The 26977-nt window shown below is 53.5% G+C and overlaps 1 protein-coding gene across 2 annotated transcripts in view; it reads right to left on the minus strand.

The window, feature by feature from the left end:
• The window catches only part of LOC121286697 (SHC-transforming protein 2-like), an 85434-nt gene that overhangs the window by 12069 nt on the left and 46388 nt on the right, over positions 1-26977 (minus strand). For both annotated transcript variants that reach the window (XM_041203675.1, XM_041203676.1), the window contains 7 exons: positions 12605-12665; positions 11916-12035; positions 11320-11373; positions 10467-10518; positions 4927-5053; positions 3565-3733; positions 404-491 (listed from right to left, as the gene is read on the minus strand). In XM_041203675.1, coding sequence (XP_041059609.1) covers positions 404-491; positions 3565-3733; positions 4927-5053; positions 10467-10518; positions 11320-11373; positions 11916-12035; positions 12605-12665 — 671 coding nt within the window. The remainder of the gene's footprint in view (positions 1-403; positions 492-3564; positions 3734-4926; positions 5054-10466; positions 10519-11319; positions 11374-11915; positions 12036-12604; positions 12666-26977) is intronic.

A 26977-nucleotide genomic window follows, 5' to 3' on the forward strand; every position in this document is an offset into this window, starting at 1 on the left:
TTCCAGGTAATTCTGCTTTTGTTTCAGCTCTCACTTTGCTGCATCAGCTGAGGTGCAGGTTAGGATTCTGTAATTGGCCTCAGAGCTCTGGGGTACTGAGGGGTGGGCTGGGGTGGGAAGGGTGGTTGGCGAAAAGCAATCAGTTTGGGCTCCCCCATTCGACAGGGACCATTCCTGGAATCTGCGTGTGTTTCTGTTCCTCAGAGCGAGTTCACCATGGGCAGCAATGGCCTCCTTGTTTAAATATCCCACAAACAGTGTGGGCAAGGTCGTGGATTGTGTCAGTGGAAACCAAAGGGGAATGGGTGACAACAGGGGACAAATTCCCTCCGATACATCAATCAGGGCTGTGTTCCTTCACTCAGGCAACTCCCAAAGGTTATGAAAATGGATCATCCCTGACCTGCCATGGATTGTCCCAGGTCCTCACTGCGGTTCTTGGTATTCTCCTGTGCATTCTGATCCATCTCCCGCCCAGGGGGATTACTGAGCTGCAATGAAAAGAATCTTCAATGAGGGGGTGGGTGCGTGGATGGGGGGGCAGGGCAGATGTTCAGTGAAGACCCACAGAACATGTCAAAGGTTAACAACAGACTGAGGTTCAGGTTTATGTCTGATTTCAGGAATCCAGGCTGGAGATGTGTCACTGCCTTGAATAATCATCCAGTTCACAATGATTCAATGAGCTGTTACTCAACTCAATACGATTGGAGGGAGGAATCCTCAATGCCAGAATGTGCAGGAGCCTAAAGTCAAATCTAACCCATGCTTGAGAAGCTATTATTAAAACCTACTACATTACACAAAAATATTTGTAAGGAACATATCTTTTAATTTCTGCTGGACTGCTGTAAAGAACATCTCTTTTTATTTTCTGTTGGTCTGGGGATTAATGGCTAGAGGTTGAAAGACATGTCCACTGGAACAGGATGAAAGATATATACAATATTGCATTCCTGGAACAGAGTGTGCCATGAAAGACAGGATGGTGCCGGAAAGGAGTCCTAGACCAAGGGATCTGCCTGGCAACAACATTTTAATTGGCTCCTGACCAGGTGACCAGGTTTGTGTGAGAGCAGTGTAGCAGAATAGCTCCTCGCCTGAAAGGAACAAGACCTTTTTCTTGTGTGTGGAAGATTCCAGTAATTCCACAATAATAGCTAGCTGGCTTTTTCTCCTCATATCTCTATAACCTGCTTTCTCTCTGAAAACCCCTGTCAAGAGTCAAAGGGGAAAGTCAATGTTAGAGACATTGAAAGACAAGTGCTCAACCAGTGAACTAAATACTGAAAGACCACCTTGTGTCAACAAGAACTGAAAGGAATTCGGAAGACATCAATCAAAATCTACCCATTGAATCCTGTACTCCAGAATTGGTGTTATTGAACTGTTTTAAATTCCTCCTTAAAATCCATGCTTTTGTGTGTCTTATGTGTCTTGTATGTCTGTGTATAGGGATTTAAGAAGTTGTAGAATTTAGGTAATAGAGTTAGAAATAAGCAGTTCGTATTTCTTTCTTATGCCACTGGTTAATGACAGTTTGTTCAATAAACAGTTATTTACTTATTAAGTTTACAAACATGGTGCCCATATTCTGTTTACCTAAATTAAACAGTTAGGTAGAATTGAGACAATCTGGTAGTTTGGTCAAACTTTTCACATTTGTCACGGCTTGGGGAGCAGTGGGGCTGGATATTACAGCGCACTATCTCCAGTGAGTCGTGACACATTGTTAACTAAACACAATAACACAGGCATTAAATCACTTCTCCAAACAGACTGTAGACACAGGGTTCCCCAAAACTCTCTCTCATTGGCCTTTTTCCTCAATTCCTGTTTGACCATGTTATAGAACAATTGATAAAGATTAGTTAACAATTCCATTACCATCATATCGTGTAACGTCCGGGATTGGGAGAGGGTGAATTTGTCCCAAGTGTTTCCTATCACCATGTTCCCAAACCAGTTGATTACTGGACATGGTAGTACACAGTATTACTGAAAACAATAGGGGAGTCTCTGGAGAAACAGTTCACCCAGTTCTTAGACAAAGCAATCAACTGAAAATCAGGCAGGTTCTATAACAGGGAGAACCCATTCCATCAGAACATTATCCAGAGAAACAAAACTCCAGCCCAATATTACAAGAGCAGATTATTACAGATATGGAAGACAACACTCTGGCAGACTTCCTGCTTTGAAGAAGAGTCATACAGACTTGAAACGCTAACTTTGTTTTATCCTCTCCACAGATGCTGTCAGACCTGCTGAGTTTTTACAGCATTTTCTGTTTTTGTTCAGATTTCCAGCATCCGCAGTATTTTGCTTTTATTGACCATCTGAGTAGCTGATTTTAAATAACTGAAAACGAATCTAGAAACCTTACAGAACCATTCTCTCGTTAAATTAATGTATGGTAGTCTGTTTCTTCAAATATCTTTAGGGTTTGGGAGGCCATTCGGCCCATCGAGCCTGCACTGGCTCTCTGAAAGAACATTCCACCTAGTCCCACTCCCCTGCCTTATCCCCGTAATCTTGCACATTCTCTCTTTTCAGGTAGCAATCCAATTCCCTTCTGAATACCTCAATCGAACCTGCCTCCACCACCCTTTCAGGAAGTTTATTCCAGACTCCAACCACCCTCTGGGTGAAATTTCTTTTCCTCACATCACATTTATTCCTTTTGCCAATTATTTTGAATCTATGCCCTCTAGTTCTTGATGTTCTCTTGAGTGGGAACAGTTTCTCACTATTCACCCTGTCCATATCCCTCAGGATCTTGAATACTTCTATCAAGTCTCCTCTCAGCCTTCTTTTCTCCAAGGAAGACAGCCCCAACCTCTCCAATTTATCCTCACAGCCACAGTTCTTCATCCCGGGAATCATCTTGTGAATCTCTTCTGTACTCTCTCCAATGCCTTCCTCAAGTATGGCACCCAGAACTAGACGCAGTACCCTTGGTAAATTTCAAATAATATTTAAAGATTTCCAAATATGTCCAATAGTCTCCTCGTGCCACCCCCCCCTCACCCCCCCAACAAAAAAATCAATTCTCTGAGCCTCCTCAAAATCCTGCAAATGGGAGCGTATTTAAATTCAATCAGCATGGTCAGTTCTGTGGGCAGAGCTGGCTTCTAGCTCAATGTTTCTCAAAACAGTACAGAAGATTCCAGAAGTTTCAGAAAATTCCACAGTAGTCTTAGATGTAATGTGCATTTAAAATTAATTTGATTCAAAAGCATCCCTTGGAAGAATTGCACAAAGTTAACCAGTTTATTATGACAAGATACAATTCCCAGAGATCAGGTGAGGAACAGGATGGGGCTCCACTGTGATGCCTAATCCAGCCAAATACCTTGCTGACACTAAGTGACTAGGTGCAAAATGAACACCACCAGTGACAGACCATCAGAGGCCAGCTGGTATTCATGGAACCCCAGATTCAGACTGTGCTGACACAACAGGGAGGGCAACAAGAAAACACAAAAGGGAATGATGTAAATATGGGGTTTGAAGCCTGTTACCAACAGAACCATGAAGTAAACAATCAAAAAGGACACTGACCTGCACAGTGCCTGGCAAGCTGGATGACGGCATCTGAACATTCCGCTGTCTGCTCCTGGTGTCCACAACACCTCCCAGTGGAGGTTCCTTTCCTGGAATGCTATTATAATAATTATGCTCTGACATCTCGTCCTCCTCACCCCAGGTACACTCCTCACTGCTGGTCATCCTACAATCAACCCAGGCAAGAAATAAATGTTACAGCCAAGGCAACAGATCTGTTAGGGCTCTAGCTCTTCCTGATATATATTAATGAACAAGGCCTTGGTGTATAGAATACAATTTCAAAATTTGTGGACGATACAAAACCTGGAAACATTGTGAATTGTGAAGAGGATAGTGTAGAATTTCAAAAGGACATAGACAGGTTGGTGGAATAAGCAGACAGACAGATGAAGTTCAATGCGGAGAAATGTGAAGATTTTCATTTTGGTAGGAAGAAGATGGAAAGACAATATAAAATAAAGTGTGTAAATGTCTTATCAATACATTGTTAAAGTTTGTCAGTCAATTACATTGTAAAGGAAAACAGGTTATGGGTATTTGAACACATATAAGTAGGGGATAGCTGGGACACTGGGTGTGGGTGAGGGGTATTGATGCTGAACAATGTCAATAAATTATCTCAACAAGGAAAGGCTCTGTGACTAAATTTTGACTTCACCAACTGGTATGGAACAGGAGCAGAGGGGCCTGGGTGTATATGTGCATAAGTCATTGAAGGTGAAAGGACAGAGATTGGTTAATAAAGCAGACAGCATCCTGCACTTTATCAATAGGGGTGTAGAGTACAAAAGCAAGGAAGTTATGTTAAATCTGTAAAAAACACTGGTTCAGCCTTTGCTGGAGTATTGTGTCCAGTTCTGGGTACTACACTTTAAGAAAGATGTGAAGGCATTTGAGAAGGGTGCAGAAAAAAATTCACAAGAATGGCTCCAGAAAGAGTCAGCACCTTCAGGAGAGGAGGAGACCCGTACCCCAGTGAGAGTCAGCACCTTCAGGAGAGGAGGGGACCCATATCCCAGTGAGAGTCAGCACCTTCAGGAGAGGAGGAGGACCTGCACCCCACTGAGAGTTAGCATCTTCAGGAGCAGAGAAGACCTGTACCCCAGTGAGAGTCAGCATCTTCAGGAGAGCTGGGGGACCCCGTACCCCAGTGAAAGTCAACACCTTCAGAGAGGAAGGGACCCCGTACCCCAGTGAGAGTGAACACATTCAGGAGAGGAAGTCAGGAACTGGGGCAAAACTGATAACTGCGAGTTTAATGATCTGATTAATTTGTCTGACTTCTTTTTGCAGGGACTGAATCACTCAGTCTGCCACGGCTCCGAATTGTTTCACACCAACTCCAAGTGACCTTACCTGTCAAAAGGAACAACCACTTTCGGGGGGCTGTGGAGATACTGTTTGAACCTCAGTTCAAAGGCCTGTCCAATTGTGCTGATGACCGTTTGTGCTAATCCCTCACAGCACTCCAGAATATGACAGGCTGTGGAACATTAAAGGAGGCTCCGTTATTCTTTAACTTTAACACCTATGTGTTCTATTGTACTATTGTCATTGACATCTTTTGATGATCTGCTTCTATCACTGCTTGTTTGTCCCTACAACCACAACCCCCCCCACCTCTCTCTCTCTCTCTATCTCTCTGCCCCCCACACACACCTTAAACCAGCTTATATTTCAACTCTTTCTTGGACTCAAACTCAAGTTCTGTCGAAGGGTCATGAGGACTCGAAACGTCAACTCTTTTCTTCTCCGCCGATGCTGCCAGACCTGCTGAGTTTTTCCAGGTAATTCTGTTTTTGTTTTGGATTTCCAGCATCCGCAGTTTTTTGTTTTTATCTCTGTGTTTAATTGACTGCCACTGCTCTTCAAGAAATGCCTACCTCCTTGAAGAAGTTCTGTTCCTCTCTGCGACAAGATTTCCGTATCTCTCTGTTGTCTTGCTCACCTTCCTTGCTTTCCATTTCCCTCCTAGTGTTTGACAAGGTGTTTACTAAAACCCGCTTTCACAGCCATATCTCCTTTCTCAGTGACTGTCTCCGTCTCCGACTTACCCCATGTGGATTTCAACTGAAATTCCACCCCTCATGTTTCGAACCCACCCAGGATTACAGGTATCTCCGGGACATAAAACGTTTCTCGGACTGCTGTTCCCGTCACATTCTGAAATCCACACTCAGTGCCATGCGCCGCCATATGAACACACTCGACCTCTCCCTCCAGCAGCACCGCCGTACCCTTTTTCAAAGCTGCGCATGCCCCCAGTTTCATTTTATCCTTCGGCTCATCCGACGCCTCAACAAGAAACTTTTTCTCTTTCTCTCAAGTGCTAAGGAACGCAAGCTCCAACAACTCATCGACACCAACACCCATCTAGGACCCTCCACCCCTGCCTGTCCCTCCGTCCCCACCCTTTCTTCCAATCCCAACCCCAGCCGTGTATTCACTATACCCCCGACCTTCCCCTCTCCGATGCTGAACGTTCAGTGCTCAGCAAAGGACTTAGTTTCATACCCTTACGCCCTCACCTCAATGAATTTCGGGCTCGGCATGATACTGAACTCTTCTTCCGCCGTCTTCGTCTTCGGGCTCACTTCTTTGGGCAGGAGTCCTTTCCCAGTTCAACGGATCCTTTTACCCATCTCCAATATTCTCCCTCCACCTGGACCCCTCCCTCTGGATTCTTACCTTCTCTCGATCTTTTCATTGAGAACTGTCGGCGTGACATTAGTCGTCTCAATTTCTCTGCTCCTCTCACCCATTCTAACCTGTCTCTCTCTGAACTTACTGCACTCCATTCTCTCAGGTCCAACCCTGACATTGTCATCAAACCCGCTGACAAGGGTGGTGCTGTTGTTGTCTGGCGCACTGACCTCTACCTCGCGGAGGCTGAGCATCAACTCGCAGACACTTCCTCCTACCTCTCCCTGGACCATGACCCCACCACTGAACATCAAGCCATTGTTTCCAGAACTGTCACTGACCTCATCTCCTCTGGGGATCTCCCTCCCACAGCTTCCAACCTGATAGTCGCCCAACCTCGGACGGCCCACTTCTATCTCCTACCCAAAATCCACAAACAGAACTGCCCCGGGAGACCGATCGTCTCAGCTTGCTCCTGCCCCACAGAACTAATTTCTCATTATCTTGACTCCTTTCTCTCTCCCCTTGTCCAGTCCCTTCCCACCTACATCCGTGATTCCTCTGACACCTTACGTCACATTAACAATTTCCAGTTCCCTGGCCCCAACCGCTTCCTCTTCACCATGGACGTCCAATCCCTCTACACCTCCATCCCCCACCAGGATGGTCTGAGGGCCCTTAGCTTCTTCCTCGAACAGAGGCCCCATCCACCACTACTCTCCTCCGTCTGGCTGAACTTGTTCTCACGCTGAACAATTTCTCCTTCAACTCCTCTCACTTCCTCCAAATAAAAGGTGTGGCTATGGGTACCCGCATGGGCCCCAGCTATGCCTGTCTCTTTATGGGGTATGTGGAACATTCCTTGTTGCAGTCCTACTCCGGCCCCTTCCACAACTCTTTCTCCGGTACATCGAAGATTACTTCGGTACCGCTTCATGCTCTCGTCGGGACTTGGAAAAATTTATTAATTTTGCTTCCAATCTCCACCGCTCCATCATTTTCACGTGATCCATCTCTGACACTTCCCTTCCCTTCCTTGACCTCTCTGTCTCAATCTCTGGTGATAGACTGTCCACCAATATCCATTACAAACCCACCGACTCCCACAGCTATCTCGACTACAGCTCCTCACACCCCGCTTCCTGTAAGGACTCCATCCCATTCTCTCAGTTCCTTCGCCTCCGTCGCATCTGTTCCGATGATGCTACATTCAAAAATAGTTCCTCTGACATGTCCTCCTTCTTCCTTAACCGAGGTTTTCCACCCACGGTTGTTGACAGGGCCCTCAACCATGTCCGGCCCATCTCCCGCGCATCCGCCCTCACGCCTTCTCCTCCCTCCCAGAAACATGATAGGGTCCCCCTTGTCCTCACTTATCACCCCACCAGCCTCCGCATTCAAAGGATCATCCTCCACCATTTCCGCCAACTCCAGCATGATGCCACCACCAAACACATCTTCCCGTCACCCCCCTTATCGGCATTCCGTAGGGATCGCTCCCTCCGGGACACCCTGGTCCACTCCTCCATCACCCCCTACTCAACCCCCTCCTATGGCACCATCCCATGCCCACGCAAAAGATGCAACACCTGCCCTTCACTTCTTCTCTCCTCACCGTCCAAGGACCCAAACACTCCTTTCAAGTGAAGCAGCATTTCACTTGCATTTCCCCCAACTTAGTCTACTGCATTCGTTGCTCCCAATGTGGTCTCCTCTACATTGGAGAGACCAAACATAAACTGGGCGACAGCTTTGCAGAACACCTGCAGTCTGTCCGCAAGAATGACCCAAACCTCCCTGTCGCTTGCCATTTTAACTCTTCACCCTGCTCTCTTGCCCACATGTCTGTCCTTGGCTTGCTGCATTGTTCCAGTGAAGCCCAACGCTAACTGGAGGAACAACACCTCATCTTCCGACTAGGGACTTTACAGCCTTCCGGACTGAATATTGAATTTAACAACTTTAGGTCGTGAGCTCCCTCCCCCATCCCCACCCCCTTTCTGTTTCCCCCTTCCTTTTTTTTCCAATAAATTATAAAGATTTTCCTTTTCCCACCTATTTCCATTATAAAAAAAACCCCACTAGAGCTATACCTTGAGTGCCCTACCATCCATTCTTAATTAGCACATTCGTTTAGATAATATCACCAACTTTAACTTTAACACCTATGTGTTCTATTGTACTATTGTCGTTGACATCTTTTGATGATCTGCTTCTATCACTGCTTGTTTGTCCCTACAACCACACCCCCCCCCACCTCTCTCTCTCTCTATCTCTCCGCCCCCCACACACACACCTTAAACCAGCTTATATTTCAACTCTTTCTTGGACTCAAACTCAAGTTCTGTCGAAGGGTCATGAGGACTCGAAACGTCAACTCTTTTCTTCTCCGCCGATGCTGCCAGACCTGCCGAGTTTTTCCAGGTAATTCTGTTTTTGTTTTGGATTTCCAGCATCCGCAGTTTTTTTGTTTTTATCTCCGTTATTCTTAATGAATCAGACTATCCAGGTAAACGTTCCCAATTAAGACACAATTTCAAGACATATCAGTAAATCTTCCACCTGTGGTGGGTTCTTCCTGTCCCACTTCCTGTTGTATGATCTCCTACAAACTGTTTATCTCACTAATTTGAAACTGAGAAACTCTCAGTGTGCAGTCACAGGCCTCCCAAAATCAGTATTCCTGTGATGTTTCCTCATTGCATCTCCCAGCACCACCTCCTTCTATAGGATCATTCTCTGCCTCAGAGCTGGCTCCTCCTGCCCCTATTCAACTCATCCAAACATTTCTTCATGACCCCTAACCCCCTTCCGCAAGCTCCCAAATTCCTCCTCCCCTTCCCCTTACGCAGCCCCTCAACCTCTTTCCCAACCCCTCTACGACACTCCCCACAAACCCCCTCTACGACACTCCCCACAAACCCCCTCTACGACACTCCCCACAAACCCCCTCTATGACACTCCCCACTAACCCCCTCTACGACACTCCTCCCTTCCCCCCTCAACCCCTTCTGCAGCTCCTCCACCTCCCTCTCCAGCCTCCCTCCCAACACCCTTTGTAGACCCCCACCCCCTCTGCAGCCCCTCCTCCCCAACTTTCTCTGCAGCTGGGGAGATGGTGTAATGATAATGTCACTGGACTAGTAATCCAGAGGCTCAGGCTAATACTCTAAGGACATGGGTTCAAATTCCACCACAGCAGCTGGTGGAATTTACATTCAGTTAATAAAAAATAAATCTGGAATTATAAAGCCAATGTCAGTAATAGTCAGACTGTGAAACTATCATTGATTGTTGTAAAAATCCATCTGGTTCACTAATGCCCTTTAGGGAAGGAAATCTGACACCTCACCTTGTCTGGCCTACATGTGACTCCAGACCCACAATATGTGGTTTACTCTTAACTGCCCTCTGCAATGGTTGAGCAAGCCACTCAGTTCAAGGGGCAATTAGGGATGGGCAACAAATGCTGACCTTTCCAGAGGCGCACATAACCCATGAAAAAATAAAAAAAAGTCGTCCCCCCCAACCCCCTCTGTAGTCCGCCCAGCCCCCGATGGAGTTCGATTCGATGTCCCTACTGCCATGTTTTTGAGGGTCATGCCTGTTTGTCTGACACCATTTCCTGGTGTGGGAAGCACAAAATGTGCAATAGATCAGCCTGAAAATGACACCATGTTACATTGTCACAACTGAAATGAATTTTTACATATGTTTTGGATCACAGTTAATATCTGGAATAGGTTCCAGTGTAACCCCCGCCCAGTTGGCGACATAATTTGTGTGTCAAACCTTTGTTGTCCTGTACCCTAATTCACACCAAGTCCTGTTCAATCATCACCCGCTGTGCTCTCTGACCTACACTGGCTCCTGGACCTGCAATACCTTGATTTTAAAATTCTCATCCTTATTTTCAATTCTCTCCATGACCTCTCCCCCTCCCTATCTCTGTAATCTCCTACAGTCCCACAGCCTTTTGGGATCACAGCACTCCTCCAATTCTGGCCACTTGCTCATCCCCAATTTTAATTTTTCCACCACTGGTGGCCTTGCCTTCACTGCCTGGGCCCTAAGCTCTGAAATTCCCTCCCTAAACCTTTCAACCTTTCCTTTTAATTTGCTTCTTAAAAACCACCTCTTTCACCAAACATTGTGTTTCTGTCCTAATATCTCTTTACATGTCCTGGTGTCACATTTTGTTTGATAATCGCTCCCTGTGAAGCAAGGCCACAGTTGTTGCAGTAAATACTCACCTCTCTGATTTACAGGATCCTTTGCTACATAGGCAACATAATCTGTGGTATCCTGTACGAGAAGAGATCCAATTAGCAACTACTTTCTAGCGACAATCAAAACTAGGGAGCATTATCCAACCTGACTGCAGATTTCAGGGTCTCGAACAAGGGGAGAACTTTGTAAACATGTCCTAATTAACGCTGTGTGTGGAGAGAACTCAGAGACTCTCATGTTTTTCTGAAATTTCTTTCTCTGGTATTTTTATGAAAGAACAAACCTGCTTAAAAGACAGGTTAACAGGTTAATGGGTTAACAGGTTAACGGGTTAACATTTCCATTAAAATAGCAATCTGAGGAATTTTGTGCCAACACTTATAAGTATTCCCAGAATAATGATTACAGAATAGATGTTGTTCAGGAGGTTAGGGGACCAGGCCATTCTGGTCGTGCTATGAGAGTGTGGGACTGATTCAGGAATCCTCCCTGTGCTCCAAATCCCCCAGGATTGCCGCTTCCGATCTCAATCCAGTGAGAGTGAACATGTGGATGTCATAGCCATCCTTGCTAGGATGCCTCACAATAATATATAGGCTGGCATCACCTACCGTCTCAACACGGGGAGGGAATCACAAAACACAGCATCAGGCTCTCTCTACAGGGAGTGACAAAAATTGGAGAGCAGTCACACAGACCCTCTGACAAACACCCAACAAGCAGTTGCTAAGCACTTCCTCCACACCCCAGATCCTAGGTCTGCCCAACACAATGGGGGGATTTAAAAGGAGTGTTTGGACTTTTATCTGAAGCTGCTGCTGTGACGAGCAGTGGAGAGGAGAGACAGAGACGATGTCAGGTCAAGCAGCTCCTTACCGTATCCCCACCAGAAGCAAAGGAGATGGATTGCATGTGATGGTTTGCAATAATCTGTGAATGAAACACACAAAACATTTCACTGAACAGAAAGTCTGAACCTCCCAGCCTCATGCAGACACTGACACTTACTTCCCAAGCCTTTAGTCCCACAGACACCAGCATAACCACACATTGTGGGAGGAGGATTTTCAACTGGGCATCAGAAACTCAGGGTGAACCCAGGCTGGACTGAAAATTCCTTCCGATGTGCCTGCATCTGTCTGAGTGTGAGCGAGGGTGCCTGACTGTCTGGGGAGGGGGAGGATGATATATGGAGTGTGGGAAGGGAAAAGGAGAGTCGGGGTGAGGGTGAAAACGTGTTAACTCTTTGAACACCCATCTGGCCAAAGAGGAAGCCGGAGCCAGTGTGTCTTCAACATGGGTTTGTTCACAAACCCTGTATCGTATAAGTGCAGACTACTTTTCCCTTCCATACAGCACAACACAGCACCGCCCCCACCCCTCCTTGCCCCCATTCCCCTCTCCACCCCCAAACCCCTCCCCCACCCCCCTCCGTATTACCCCCCTTCCCTCACTTGCCACCCTGCCTTTACCTGTCTGGTGGTCGGCAGCGCCAGGTTTAACCCTTCGATGGAGATATTGATAGTGATGCTCATCCCAGCAAACCGCAGGTTGCTTCTCCCAAGGATTGACTGCAGGTATTGGTTCGAAGGCTGAAGGGGATCAAACACATAAGGCTGGGTAATAATTACCAAACAGAATTAACTGGTCACCAGCTAGTGAATAACCAAGCCACACAATCCTGAACTCCTAGGATCAGTCCTGGTGATGCACTTAGCTGATGCACCAGCACTGCAGTGGCCCCATCATCCTTAGGGTTAGCAAAAGGATTAATCAGATATTGCCCGTGGAGCCCAACCCCCACTGAGAGTCAGTGCATGTGGAACCTGTATCCTCAGAACATTCCTCATGTTCCTTCATCACTACCATTCCCTATCTGATTCCCATTCTTCAATGAGTGGGTTTGAGTGTCACTGTGGAGTCTTGGGGGAAGACCCCCTCGCTTGTCACAATGGGTATTGAGAATCTTCAGCCTCCAAGGGGAGAACTGGTACAATAAGTAGGAGGGCGGAACATGGAGTGTGAGACCCAATCTCTGGTTCTCCAAAAGCTATCTGATCCTCACATCACCATGACAATGTACCAAAATGAAGCAGGGCAGCCCACCCTATGTGCAATAAATCAGACACAATCCCAGCTCGCTCACTGTACTGGTTTGTACCTTCCTTTTCCAGACGCCTTTCACTCCTGGAACAGCTTCATGCAGGCGATTAATGGCTTCCCTGCAAAAGGAAACATAATTTATGTGAGAAGTTCCAGCTTTGAATAACAGATGCTGCTCTGGGTAATCATCTCAAACATCGTTCCTGCATTAAGCACATCCCAAAGTGCTTTACAGCCAATGACCCACTTACAAAGTGTAGTCACTATTGTAATGTAATATCAACATAGCTAGATCCCATGAACAGCGTGATGTAAAATAAGTCAGATGGTTTTTTAAGGCTGTTGGTTGAGGTATGAATATTGTGGAAGACACCTGCCGTCATCTTTGAATAGTGGCTGTGGGATCATTTACATTTACTTGAGGAAGTAGAGGGGGGCCATGGTTTTTAATTAGTTGCCATAAAACGGCTCCTTCCATGGTATGGCACTTCCTCGGTACTGCAGTGGGAATTTCAATCTGTACCCCAGTGAAAGTCAGCACCTTCAGGAGGGGAGGGAGGAACCTGTACCCCAGTGAGAGTCAGCACCTTCAGGATAGGAGGGAACCTGTACCCCAGTGAGAGTCAGCACCTTCAGGAGGGGAGGGAGGAACCTGTACCCCAGTGAGAGTCAGCACCTTCAGGAGAGGAGGGTGACCTGTACCCCAGTGAGAGTCAGCACCTTCAGGAGAGGAGGGGACCTGTACCCCAGTGAGAGTCAGCACCTTCAGGAGGGGAGGGGGACCCTGTATCCCAGTGAGAGTCAGCACCTTCAGGAGAGGAGGGAACCTGTACCCCAGTGAGAGTCAGCACCTTCAGGAGGGGAGGGAGGAACCTGTACCCCAGTGAGAGTCAGCACCTTCAGGAGAGGAGGGGGACCTGTACCCCAGTGAGAGTCAGCACCTTCAGGAGGGGAGGGGGACCCTGTATCCCAGTGAGAGTCAGCACCTTCAGGAGAGGAGGGGTCCCTGTACCCCAGCAAGAGTCAGCACCTTCAGGAGAGGAGAGGGACCCCGTATCCCAGTGAGAGTCAGCACCTTCAGGAGGGGAGGGAGGAACCTGTACCCCAGTGAGAGTCAGCACCTTCAGGAGAGGAGGGGACCTGTACCCCAGAGGGAGTCAGCACCTTCAGGAGAGGAGGGGGACCCCGTACCCCAGTGAGAGTCAGCACCTTCAGGAGAGGAGGGGGACCCCGTACCCCAGTGAGAGTCAGCATCTTCAGGAGAGGAGGGGGACCTGTACCCCAGTGAGAGTCAGCACCTTCAGGAGGGGAGGGGGTCCTGTACCCCAGTGAGAGTCAGCATCTTCTGAAGAGGAGGGAGGAACCTGTACCCCAGTGAGAGTCAGCACCTTCAGGGGAGGAGGGGGACCCCGTACCCCAGTGAGAGTCAGCACCTTCAGGAGGGGAGGGGGACCTGTACCCCAGTGAGAGTCAGCACCTTCAGGAGAGGAGGGAGGAACCTGTACCCTAATGAGAGTCAGCACCTTCAGGAGAGGAGGGGGACCCGTACCCCAGTGAGAGTCAGCACCTTCAGGAGAGGAGGGGCACCCGTACCCCAGTGAGAGTCAGCACCTTCAGGAGGGGAGGGGGACCTGTACCCCAGCGAGAGTCAGCACCTTCAGGAGAGGAGGGGGACCCGAACCCCAGTGAGAGTCAGCACCTTCAGGAGAGGAGGGAACCTGTACCCCAGTGAGAGTCAGCACCTTCAGGAGGGGAGGGAGGAACCTGTACCCCAGTGAGAGTCAGCACCTTCAGGAGAGGAGGGGGACCTGTACCCCAGTGAGAGTCAGCACCTTCAGGAGGGGAGGGGGACCCTGTATCCCAGTGAGAGTCAGCACCTTCAGGAGAGGAGGGGTCCCTGTACCCCAGCAAGAGTCAGCACCTTCAGGAGAGGAGAGGGACCCCGTATCCCAGTGAGAGTCAGCACCTTCAGGAGGGGAGGGAGGAACCTGTACCCCAGTGAGAGTCAGCACCTTCAGGAGAGGAGGGGGACCTGTACCCCAGTGAGAGTCAGCACCTTCAGGAGGGGAGGGGGTCCTGTACCCCAGTGAGAGTCAGCATCTTCTGAAGAGGAGGGAGGAACCTGTACCCCAGTGAGAGTCAGCACCTTCAGGGGAGGAGGGGGACCCCGTACCCCAGTGAGAGTCAGCACCTTCAGGAGGGGAGGGGGACCTGTACCCCAGTGAGAGTCAGCACCTTCAGGAGAGGAGGGAGGAACCTGTACCCTAATGAGAGTCAGCACCTTCAGGAGAGGAGGGGGACCCGTACCCCAGTGAGAGTCAGCACCTTCAGGAGAGGAGGGGCACCCGTACCCCAGTGAGAGTCAGCACCTTCAGGAGGGGAGGGGGACCTGTACCCCAGCGAGAGTCAGCACCTTCAGGAGAGGAGGGGGACCCGAACCCCAGTGAGAGTCAGCACCTTCAGGAGAGGAGGAGGACCTGTACCCCAGTGAGAGTCAGCACCTTCAGGAGAGGAGGGGGACCTGCACCCTAATGAGAGTCAGCACCTTCAGGAGAGGAGGGAGGAACCTGTATCCCAGTGAGAGTCAGCACCTTCAGGAGAGGAGGGGGACCTGCACCCCAGTGAGAGTCAGCACCTTCAGGAGAGGAGGGGGACCTGCACCCCAATGAGAGTCAGCACCCTCAGGAGAGGAGGGGGACCTGCACTCCAATGAGAATCAGCACCTTCAGGAGAGGAGGGAAACCTGTACCCGGGTGAGAAGGAAGAACGGAGATTGGAGATTTCAGGACTCGCAGAGATGGTGTTTATCGGAAGATTTTGCCTTTTTTTAAGCATTGAGTTTCCCGGAGCCAATGAGCGCCAGCTGCCTCAGAAAAAGCAAAGTTGCAGCAGAGTCTAGAAACAAGTGTGAGCACCTTGGGACATTTTATTATGTTAAAAGGTGTTGTATATAAGTTGCCATTGTTGGTCCAATTATTTGCAAATGTAAATATTAAGCAAATAATAAATTTTAAAACAAAATCAACTTCAAAATAAATTCTGCTACATGCTGCGCACAGGCAGGAGTTGTGTCAAACATGATTAATTTCTGCTCAGATGTGGGAAAGGGACATTTCTTGTTTGTCCTTTACCAAGAACATGTTGGGTACAGTTTTAAGATGAAGTTACTACCCGCCAAATGGCATCCCTAATGCCCAAACAACAGGGCATCCAATCTTCCACCCAGGATCTTTATAATTTTATTCATTGTTTGTGGGTTGGTCTCTGCTTTGTACCAATCCAGACATTCTTAGTTATATAAGAACGAGGCTGGTTCTTTAAGGAACATCATCAATATTAGATTAGTGCTGCAGTCAGCATTCACTTTACCCTATTGATCGCTGTTGCTATTCCTACTCCCACTCTCTCATCAACGCATCATTTACTGTGCTGATCACTGCAAAGGAGCTGATCATCTTTAAGTGCAAAACTGTCAGCACAGGGTCTTGTCTGCTCCTCAAGCCCCTGTGCAGTGACCTCACAAACACCCGTCACTCACAGTCAACTACTAATTGTTGAAGGAGAGACAGGCAGAGAAACAGGCATAGACTCAGGGGGAGAGAGAGAGAGAGAGAGAGAGAGAGAGAGAGTGGGAGGGGGAGGCCCAGGGAGAGAGAGAGAGACATAGATAGAGAGAAAGAGAGAGGGAGAGAGAGGGACACAGACAGAGAGCGAGAGAGGGACGCAGACAGAGAGAGAGAGAGAGAGGGACGCAGACAGAGAGAGAGAGGGGGACGCAGACAGAGAGAGAGGGGGGGGACGCAGACAGAGAGAGAGGGGGGGACGCAGACAGAGAGAGAGGGGGGGACGCAGACAGAGAGAGAGAGAGGGGGACGCAGACAGAGAGAGAGAGAGGGGGACGCAGACAGAGAGAGAGAGAGGGGGACGCAGACAGAGAGAGAGAGAGGGGGACGCAGACAGAGAGAGAGAGAGGGGGACGCAGACAGAGAGAGAGAGGGGGACGCAGACAGAGAGAGAGAGGGGGACGCAGACAGAGAGAGAAGGGGGGGACGCAGACAGAGAGAGAGAGGGGGACGCAGACAGAGAGAGAGAGAGGGGGACGCAGACAGAGAGAGAGAGAGGGACGCAGACAGAGAAAGAGAGAGAGAGGGACGCAGACAGAGAGAGAGAATGAGGGACGTAGACAGAGAGAGAGAGAGAGAGAGAGGGACGCAGACAGAGAGAGAGAGAGAGAGAGGGACGCAGACAGAGAGAGAGAGAGGGACGCAGACAGAGAGAGAGAGAGGGACGCAGACAGAGAGAGAGAGAGGGACGCAGACAGAGAGAGAGAGGGACGCAGACAGAGAGAGAGAGGGACGCAGACAGAGAGAGAGAGGGACGCAGACAGAGAGAGAGAGAGGGACGCAGACAGAGAGAGAGAGAGAGGGACGCAGACAGAGAGAGAGAGAGAGGGACGCAGACAGAGAGAGGGACGCAGACAGAGAGAGAGACGCAGACAGAGAGAGAGACGCAGACAGAGAGAGAGAGAGGGACGCAGACAGAGAGAGAGAGGGGGACGCAGACAGAGAGAGAGAGGGGGACGCAGACAGAGAGAGAGAGGGGGACGCAGACAGAGAGAGAGAGGGGGACGCAGACAGAGAGAGAGAGGGGGACGCAGACAGAGAGAGAGAGGGGGACGCAGACAAAGAGAGAGAGGGGGACGCAGACAAAGAGAGAGAGGGGGACGCAGACAGAGAGAGAGAGGGGGACGCAGACAGAGAGAGAGAGGGGGACGCAGACAGAGAGAGAGAGGGGGCGCAGACAGAGAGAGAGAGGGGGACGCAGACAGAGAGAGAGAGGGGGACGCAGACAGAGAGAGAGAGGGGGACGCAGACAGAGAGAGAGAGGGGGACGCAGACAGAGAGAGAGAGGGGGACGCAGACAGAGAGAGAGAGGGGGACGCAGACAGAGAGAGAGAGGGGGACGCAGACAGAGAGAGAGGGGGAGGCAGACAGAGAGAGAGAGGGGGACGCAGACAGAGAGAGAGAGGGGGACGCAGACAGAGAGAGAGAGGGGGATGCAGACAGAGAGAGAGAGGGGGACGCAGACAGAGAGAGAGAGGGGGACGCAGACAGAGAGAGAGAGGGGGACGCAGACAGAGAGAGAGAGGGGGACGCAGACAGAGAGAGAGAGGGGGACGCAGACAGAGAGAGAGAGGGGGACGCAGACAGAGAGAGAGAGGGGGACGCAGACAGAGAGAGAGAGGGGGACGCAGACAGAGAGAGAGAGGGGGACGCAGACAGAGAGAGAGAGGGGGACGCAGACAGAGAGAGAGAGGGGGACGCAGACAGAGAGAGAGAGGGGGACGCAGACAGAGAGAGAGAGGGGGACGCAGACAGAGAGAGAGAGGGGGACGAAGACAGAGAGAGAGAGGGGGACGCAGACAGAGAGAGAGAGGGGGACGCAGACAGAGAGAGAGAGGGGGACGCAGAGAGAGAGAGAGAGGGGACGCAGACAGAGAGAGAGAGGGGGACGTAGACAGAGAGAGAGAGGGGGACGCAGACAGAGAGAGAGAGGGGGACGCAGACAGAGAGAGAGAGGGGGACGCAGACAGAGAGAGAGAGGGGGACGCAGACAGAGAGAGAGAGGGGGACGCAGACAGAGAGAGAGGGGGGGACGCAGACAGAGAGAGAGAGAGGGACGCAGACAGAGAGAGGGGGACGCAGACAGAGAGAGAGGGGGGGACGCAGACAGAGAAAGAGGGGGGGACGCAGACAGAGAGAGAGGGGGGGACGCAGACAGAGAGAGAGGGGGGGACGCAGACAGAGAGAGAGAGGGAGGAACGCAGACAGAGAGAGAGAGGGAGGGATGCAGACAGAGAGAGAGAGGGAGGGACGCAGACAGAGAGAGAGGGGGGACGCAGACAGAGAGAGAGAGAGGGGGACGCAGACAGAGAGAGAGAGAGGGGGACGCAGACAGAGAGAAATAGAGGGGGACGCAGACAGAGAGAGAGAGAGGGGGACGCAGACAGAGAGAGAGAGGGGGGGACGCAGACAGAGAGAGAGAGGGGGACGCAGACAGAGAGAGAGGGGGGGACGCAGACAGAGAGAGAGAGGGGGACGCAGACAGAGAGAGAGAGAGGGGGACGCAGACAGAGAGAGAGAGAGGGACGCAGACAGAGAAAGAGAGAGAGAGGGACGCAGACAGAGAGAGAGAATGAGGGACGTAGACAGAGAGAGAGAGAAAGAGAGAGGGACGCAGACAGAGAGAGAGAGAGAGAGAGAGAGGGACGCAGACAGAGAGAGAGAGAGGGACGCAGACAGAGAGAGAGAGGGACGCAGACAGAGAGAGAGAGGGACGCAGACAGAGAGAGAGAGGGGGACGCAGACAGAGAGAGAGAGGGGGACGCAGACAGAGAGAGAGAGGGGGACGCAGACAGAGAGAGAGAGGGGGACGCAGACAGAGAGAGAGAGGGGGACGCAGACAGAGAGAGAGAGGGGGACGCAGACAGAGAGAGAGGGGGGGACGCAGACAGAGAGAGAGAGGGGGACGCAGACAGAGAGAGAGAGGGGGACGCAGACAGAGAGAGAGAGGGGGACGCAGACAGAGAGAGAGAGGGGGACGCAGACAGAGAGAGAGAGGGGGACGCAGACAGAGAGAGAGAGGGGGACGCAGACAGAGAGAGAGAGGGGGACGCAGACAGAGAGAGAGAGGGGGACGCAGACAGAGAGAGAGAGGGGGACGCAGACAGAGAGAGAGGGGGACGCAGACAGAGAGAGAGAGGGGGACGCAGACAGAGAGAGAGAGGGGGACGCAGACAGAGAGAGAGAGGGGGACGCAGACAGAGAGAGAGGGGGACGCAGACAGAGAGAGAGAGAGGGGGACGCAGACAGAGAGAGAGAGAGCGGGACGCAGACAGAGAGAGAGAGGGGGACGCAGACAGAGAGAGAGAGGGGGACGCAGACAGAGAGAGAGAGGGGGACGCAGACAGAGAGAGAGAGGGGGACGCAGACAGAGAGAGAGAGGGGGACGCAGACAGAGAGAGAGAGAGGGGGACGCAGACAGAGAGAGAGAGGGGGACGCAGACAGAGAGAGAGAGGGGGACGCAGACAGAGAGAGAGAGGGGGACGCAGACAGAGAGAGAGGGACGCAGACAGAGAGAGAGAGAGAGAGAGAGGGACGCAGACAGAAAGAGAGAGAGGGACGCAGACAGAGAGAGAGAGAGAGAGAGGGACGCAGACAGAAAGAGAGAGAGGGACGCAGACAGAGAGAGAGAGAGAGAGGGACGTAGACAGAGAGAGAGAGAGAGGGACGCAGACAGAGAGAGAGAGGGACGCAGACAGAGAGAGAGAGAGAGAGAGGGACGCAGACAGAGAGAGAGAGAGAGAGAGGGACGCAGACAGAGAGAGAGAGAGAGGGACGCCGACAGAGAGAGAGGGAGAGGGACGCAGACAGAGAGAGGGACGCAGACAGAGAGAGGGACGCAGACAGAGAGAGGGACGCAGACAGAGAGAGGGACGCAGACAGAGAGAGGGACGCAGACAGAGAGAGGGACGCAGACAGAGAGAGGGACGCAGACAGAGAGAGGGACGCAGACAGAGAGAGGGACGCAGACAGAGAGAGGGACGCAGACAGAGAGAGGGACGCAGACAGAGAGAGAGAGAGGGACGCCGACAGAGAGAGAGAGAGAGGGACGCCGACAGAGAGAGAGAGAGGGACGCCGACAGAGAGAGAGAGAGGGACGCCGACAGAGAGAGAGAGAGGGACGCCGACAGAGAGAGAGAGAGGGACGCCGACAGAGAGAGAGAGAGGGACGCCGACAGAGAGAGAGAGGGGGACGCCGACAGAGAGAGAGAGGGGGACGCCGACAGAGAGAGAGAGGGGGACGCCGACAGAGAGAGAGAGGGGGACGCCGACAGAGAGAGAGAGGGGGACGCAGACAGAGAGAGAGAGGGGGACGCAGACAGAGAGAGAGAGGGGGACGCAGACAGAGAGAGAGAGGGGGACGCAGACAGAGAGAGAGAGGGGGACGCAGACAGAGAGAGAGAGGGGGACGCAGACAGAGAGAGAGAGGGGGACGCAGACAGAGAGAGAGAGGGGGACGCAGACAGAGAGAGAGAGGGGGACGCAGACAGAGAGAGAGAGGGGGACGCAGACAGAGAGAGAGAGGGGGACGCAGACAGAGAGAGAGAGGGGGACGCAGACAGAGAGAGAGAGGGGGACGCAGACAGAGAGAGAGGGGGACGCAGACAGAGAGAGAGAGGGGGACGCAGACAGAGAGAGAGAGGGGGACGCAGACAGAGAGAGAGAGGGGGACGCAGACAGAGAGAGAGAGGGGGACGCAGACAGAGAGAGAGAGGGGGACGCAGACAGAGAGAGAGAGGGGGACGCAGACAGAGAGAGAGGGGGGGACGCAGACAGAGAGAGAGGGGGGGACGCAGACAGAGAGAGAGGGGGACGCAGACAGAGAGAGAGAGGGGGACGCAGACAGAGAGAGAGAGGGGGACGCAGACAGAGAGAGAGAGGGGGACGCCGACAGAGAGAGAGAGGGGGACGCCGACAGAGAGAGAGAGGGGGACGCCGACAGAGAGAGAGAGGGGGACGCAGACAGAGAGAGAGAGGGGGACGCAGACAGAGAGAGAGAGGGGGACGCAGACAGAGAGAGAGAGGGGGACGCAGACAGAGAGAGAGAGGGGGACGCAGACAGAGAGAGAGAGGGGGACGCAGACAGAGAGAGAGAGGGGGACGCAGACAGAGAGAGAGAGGGGGACGCAGACAGAGAGAGAGAGGGGGACGCAGACAGAGAGAGAGAGGGGGACGCAGACAGAGAGAGAGAGGGGGACGCAGACAGAGAGAGAGAGGGGGACGCAGACAGAGAGAGAGAGGGGGACGCAGACAGAGAGAGAGAGGGGGACGCAGACAGAGAGAGAGAGGGGGACGCAGACAGAGAGAGAGAGGGGGACGCAGACAGAGAGAGAGAGGGGGACGCAGACAGAGAGAGAGAGGGGGACGCAGACAGAGAGAGAGAGGGGGACGCAGACAGAGAGAGAGAGGGGGACGCAGACAGAGAGAGAGAGGGGGACGCAGACAGAGAGAGAGAGGGGGACGCAGACAGAGAGAGAGAGGGGGACGCAGACAGAGAGAGAGAGGGGGACGCAGACAGAGAGAGAGAGGGGGACGCAGACAGAGAGAGAGAGGGGGACGCAGACAGAGAGAGAGAGGGGGACGCAGACAGAGAGAGAGAGGGGGACGCAGACAGAGAGAGAGAGGGGGACGCAGACAGAGAGAGAGAGGGGGACGCAGACAGAGAGAGAGAGGGGGACGCAGACAGAGAGAGAGAGGGGGACGCAGACAGAGAGAGAGAGGGGGACGCAGACAGAGAGAGAGAGGGGGACGCAGACAGAGAGAGAGAGGGGGACGCAGACAGAGAGAGAGAGGGGGACGCAGACAGAGAGAGAGAGGGGGACGCAGACAGAGAGAGAGAGGGGGACGCAGACAGAGAGAGAGAGGGGGACGCAGACAGAGAGAGAGAGGGGGACGCAGACAGAGAGAGAGAGGGGGACGCAGACAGAGAGAGAGAGGGGGACGCAGACAGAGAGAGAGAGGGGGACGCAGACAGAGAGAGAGAGGGGGACGCAGACAGAGAGAGAGAGGGGGACGCAGACAGAGAGAGAGAGGGGGACGCAGACAGAGAGAGAGAGGGGGACGCAGACAGAGAGAGAGAGGGGGACGCAGACAGAGAGAGAGAGGGGGACGCAGACAGAGAGAAAGAGGGGGACGCAGACAGAGAGAGAGAGGGGGACGCAGACAGAGAGAGAGAGGGGGACGCAGACAGAGAGAGAGAGGGGGACGCAGACAGAGAGAGAGAGGGGGACGCAGACAGAGAGAGAGAGGGGGACGCAGACAGAGAGAGAGAGGGGGACGCAGACAGAGAGAGAGAGGGGGACGCAGACAGAGAGAGAGAGGGGGACGCAGACAGAGAGAGAGAGGGGGACGCAGACAGAGAGAGAGAGGGGGACGCAGACAGAGAGAGAGAGGGGGACGCAGACAGAGAGAGAGAGGGGGACGCAGACAGAGAGAGAGAGGGGGACGCAGACAGAGAGAGAGAGGGGGACGCAGACAGAGAGAGAGAGGGGGACGCAGACAGAGAGAGAGAGGGGGACGCAGACAGAGAGAGAGAGGGGGACGCAGACAGAGAGAGAGAGGGGGACGCAGACAGAGAGAGAGAGGGGGACGCAGACAGAGAGAGAGAGGGGGACGCAGACAGAGAGAGAGAGGGGGACGCAGACAGAGAGAGAGAGGGGGACGCAGACAGAGAGAGAGAGGGGGACGCAGACAGAGAGAGAGAGGGGGACGCAGACAGAGAGAGAGAGGGGGACGCAGACAGAGAGAGAGAGGGGGACGCAGACAGAGAGAGAGAGGGGGACGCAGACAGAGAGAGAGAGGGGGACGCAGACAGAGAGAGAGAGGGGGACGCAGACAGAGAGAGAGAGGGGGACGCAGACAGAGAGAGAGAGGGGGACGCAGACAGAGAGAGAGAGGGGGACGCAGACAGAGAGAGAGAGGGGGACGCAGACAGAGAGAGAGAGGGGGACGCAGACAGAGAGAGAGAGGGGGACGCAGACGGAGAGAGAGAGGGGGACGCAGACGGAGAGAGAGAGGGGGACGCAGACGGAGAGAGAGAGGGGGACGCAGACGGAGAGAGAGAGGGGGACGCAGACGGAGAGAGAGAGGGGGACGCAGACGGAGAGAGAGAGGGGGACGCAGACAGAGAGAGAGAGGGGGACGCAGACAGAGAGAGAGAGGGGGACGCAGACAGAGAGAGAGAGGGGGACGCAGACAGAGAGAGAGAGGGGGACGCAGACAGAGAGAGAGAGGGGGACGCAGACAGAGAGAGAGAGGGGGACGCAGACAGAGAGAGAGAGGGGGACGCAGTCAGAGAGAGAGAGGGGGACGCAGTCAGAGAGAGAGAGGGGGACGCAGACAGAGAGAGAGAGGGGGACGCAGACAGAGAGAGAGAGGGGGACGCAGACAGAGAGAGAGAGGGGGACGCAGACAGAGAGAGAGAGGGGGACGCAGACAGAGAGAGAGAGGGGGACGCAGACAGAGAGAGAGAGGGGGACGCAGACAGAGAGAGAGAGGGGGACGCAGACAGAGAGAGAGAGGGGGACGCAGACAGAGAGAGAGAGGGGGACGCAGACAGAGAGAGAGAGAGGGGGACGCAGACAGAGAGAGAGAGGGGGACGCAGACAAAGAGAGAGAGGGGGACGCAGACAGAGAGAGAGAGGGGAACGCAGACAGAGAGAGAGAGGGGGACGCAGACAGAGAGAGAGAGAGGGGGACGCAGACAGAGAGAGAGGGACGCAGACAGAGAGAGAGAGGGACGCAGACAGAGAGAGAGAGAGAGAGAGAGGGACGCAGACAGAGAGAGAGAGGGACGCAGACAGAGAGAGAGAGAGGGACGCAGACAGAGAGAGAGAGAGGGACGCAGACAGAGAGAGAGAGAGAGGGACGCAGACAGAGAGAGAGAGAGAGGGACGCAGACAGAGAGAGAGAGAGAGGGACGCAGACAGAGAGAGAGAGAGAGGGACGCAGACAGAGAGAGAGAGAGAGGGACGCAGACAGAGAGAGAGAGAGAGAGGGACGCAGACAGAGAGAGAGAGAGAGGGACGCAGACAGAGAGAGAGAGGTGGGGATGCAGACAGACAGAGAGAGAGGGACGCAGACAGAGAGAGAGAGAGAGAGAGGGACGCAGACAGAAAGAGAGAGAGGGACGCAGACAGAGAGAGAGAGAGAGAGAGGGACGTAGACAGAGAGAGAGAGAGAGGGACGCAGACAGAGAGAGAGAGAGGGACGCAGACAGAGAGAGAGAGAGAGAGAGAGGGACGCAGACAGAGAGAGAGAGAGGGACGCAGACAGAGAGAGAGAGAGAGGGACGCCGACAGAGAGAGAGAGAGAGGGACGCAGACAGAGAGAGAGAGAGAGGGACGCAGACAGAGAGAGAGAGAGAGGGACGCAGACAGAGAGAGGGACGCAGACAGAGAGAGAGACGCAGACAGAGAGAGAGAGAGGGACGCCGACAGAGAGAGAGAGGGGGACGCCGACAGAGAGAGAGAGGGGGACGCCGACAGAGAGAGAGAGGGGGACGCCGACAGAGAGAGAGAGGGGGACGCCGACAGAGAGAGAGAGGGGGACGCCGACAGAGAGAGAGAGGGGGACGCCGACAGAGAGAGAGAGGGGGACGCCGACAGAGAGAGAGAGGGGGACGCAGACAGAGAGAGAGAGGGGGACGCAGACAGAGAGAGAGAGGGGGACGCAGACAGAGAGAGAGAGGGGGACGCAGACAGAGAGAGAGAGGGGGACGCAGACAGAGAGAGAGAGGGGGACGCAGACAGAGAGAGAGAGGGGGACGCAGACAGAGAGAGAGAGGGGGACGCAGACAGAGAGAGAGAGGGGGACGCAGACAGAGAGAGAGAGGGGGACGCAGACAGAGAGAGAGAGGGGGACGCAGACAGAGAGAGAGAGGGGGACGCAGACAGAGAGAGAGAGGGGGACGCAGACAGAGAGAGAGAGGGTGACGCAGACAGAGAGAGAGGGGGACGCAGACAGAGAGAGAGAGAGGGGGACGCAGACAGAGAGAGAGAGAGGGGGACGCAGACAGAGAGAGAGGGGGACGCAGACAGAGAGAGAGAGGGGGACGCAGACAGAGAGAGAGAGGGGGACGCAGACAGAGAGAGAGAGGGGGACGCAGACAGAGAGAGAGAGGGGGACGCAGACAGAGAGAGAGAGGGGGACGCAGACAGAGAGAGAGAGGGGGACGCAGACAGAGAGAGAGAGGGGGACGCAGACAGAGAGAGAGAGGGGGACGCAGACAGAGAGAGAGAGAGGGGGACGCAGACAGAGAGAGAGAGGGGGACGCAGACAAAGAGAGAGAGGGGGACGCAGACAGAGAGAGAGAGGGGAACGCAGACAGAGAGAGAGAGGGGGACGCAGACAGAGAGAGAGAGAGGGGGACGCAGACAGAGAGAGAGGGACGCAGACAGAGAGAGAGAGGGACGCAGACAGAGAGAGAGAGAGAGAGAGAGGGACGCAGACAGAGAGAGAGAGAGAGGGACGCAGACAGAGAGAGAGAGGGGGGGATGCGGACAGAGAGAGAGAGGGACGCAGACAGAGAGAGAGAGAGAGAGAGGGACGCAGATAGAAAGAGAGAGAGGGACGCAGACAGAGAGAGAGAGAGAGAGAGAGGGACGTAGACAGAGAGAGAGAGAGAGGGACGCAGACAGAGAGAGAGAGGGACGCAGACAGAGAGAGAGAGAGAGAGAGGGACGCAGACAGAGAGAGAGAGAGGGACGCAGAGAGAGAGAGAGAGAGAGGGACGCCGACAGAGAGAGAGAGAGAGGGACGCAGACAGAGAGAGGGACGCAGACAGAGAGAGAGACGCAGACAGAGAGAGAGAGAGGGACGCCGACAGAGAGAGAGAGAGGGACGCCGACAGAGAGAGAGAGGGGGACGCCGACAGAGAGAGAGAGGGGGACGCCGACAGAGAGAGAGAGGGGGACGCCGACAGAGAGAGAGAGGGGGACGCCGACAGAGAGAGAGAGGGGGACGCCGACAGAGAGAGAGAGGGGGACGCCGACAGAGAGAGAGAGGGGGACGCCGACAGAGAGAGAGAGGGGGACGCCGACAGAGAGAGAGAGGGGGACGCCGACAGAGAGAGAGAGGGGGACGCAGACAGAGAGAGAGAGGGGGACGCAGACAGAGAGAGAGAGGGGGACGCAGACAGAGAGAGAGAGGGGGACGCAGACAGAGAGAGAGAGGGGGACGCAGACAGAGAGAGAGAGGGGGACGCAGACAGAGAGAGAGAGGGGGACGCAGACAGAGAGAGAGAGGGGGACGCAGACAGAGAGAGAGAGGGGGACGCAGACAGAGAGAGAGAGGGGGACGCAGACAGAGAGAGAGAGGGGGACGCAGACAGAGAGAGAGAGGGGGACGCAGACAGAGAGAGAGAGGGGGACGCAGACAGAGAGAGAGAGGGGGACGCAGACAGAGAGAGAGAGGGGGACGCAGACAGAGAGAGAGAGGGGGACGCAGACAGAGAGAGAGAGGGGGACGCAGACAGAGAGAGAGAGGGGGACGCAGACAGAGAGAGAGAGGGGGACGCAGACAGAGAGAGAGGGGGACGCAGACAGAGAGAGAGAGGGGGGGACGCAGACAGAGAGAGAGAGAGGGGGACGCAGACAGAGAGAGAGAGAGGGGGACGCAGACAGAGAGAGAGAGGGGGACGCAGACAGAGAGAGAGAGGGGGACGCAGACAGAGAGAGAGAGGGGGACGCAGACAGAGAGAGAGAGGGGGACGCAGACAGAGAGAGAGAGGGGGACGCAGACAGAGAGAGAGAGGGGGACGCAGACAGAGAGAGAGAGGGGGACGCAGACAGAGAGAGAGAGGGGGACG

Source organism: Carcharodon carcharias, chromosome 14, assembly GCF_017639515.1.
Source record: "Carcharodon carcharias isolate sCarCar2 chromosome 14, sCarCar2.pri, whole genome shotgun sequence".
In the NCBI taxonomy this organism is placed as follows: domain Eukaryota; kingdom Metazoa; phylum Chordata; class Chondrichthyes; order Lamniformes; family Lamnidae; genus Carcharodon; species Carcharodon carcharias.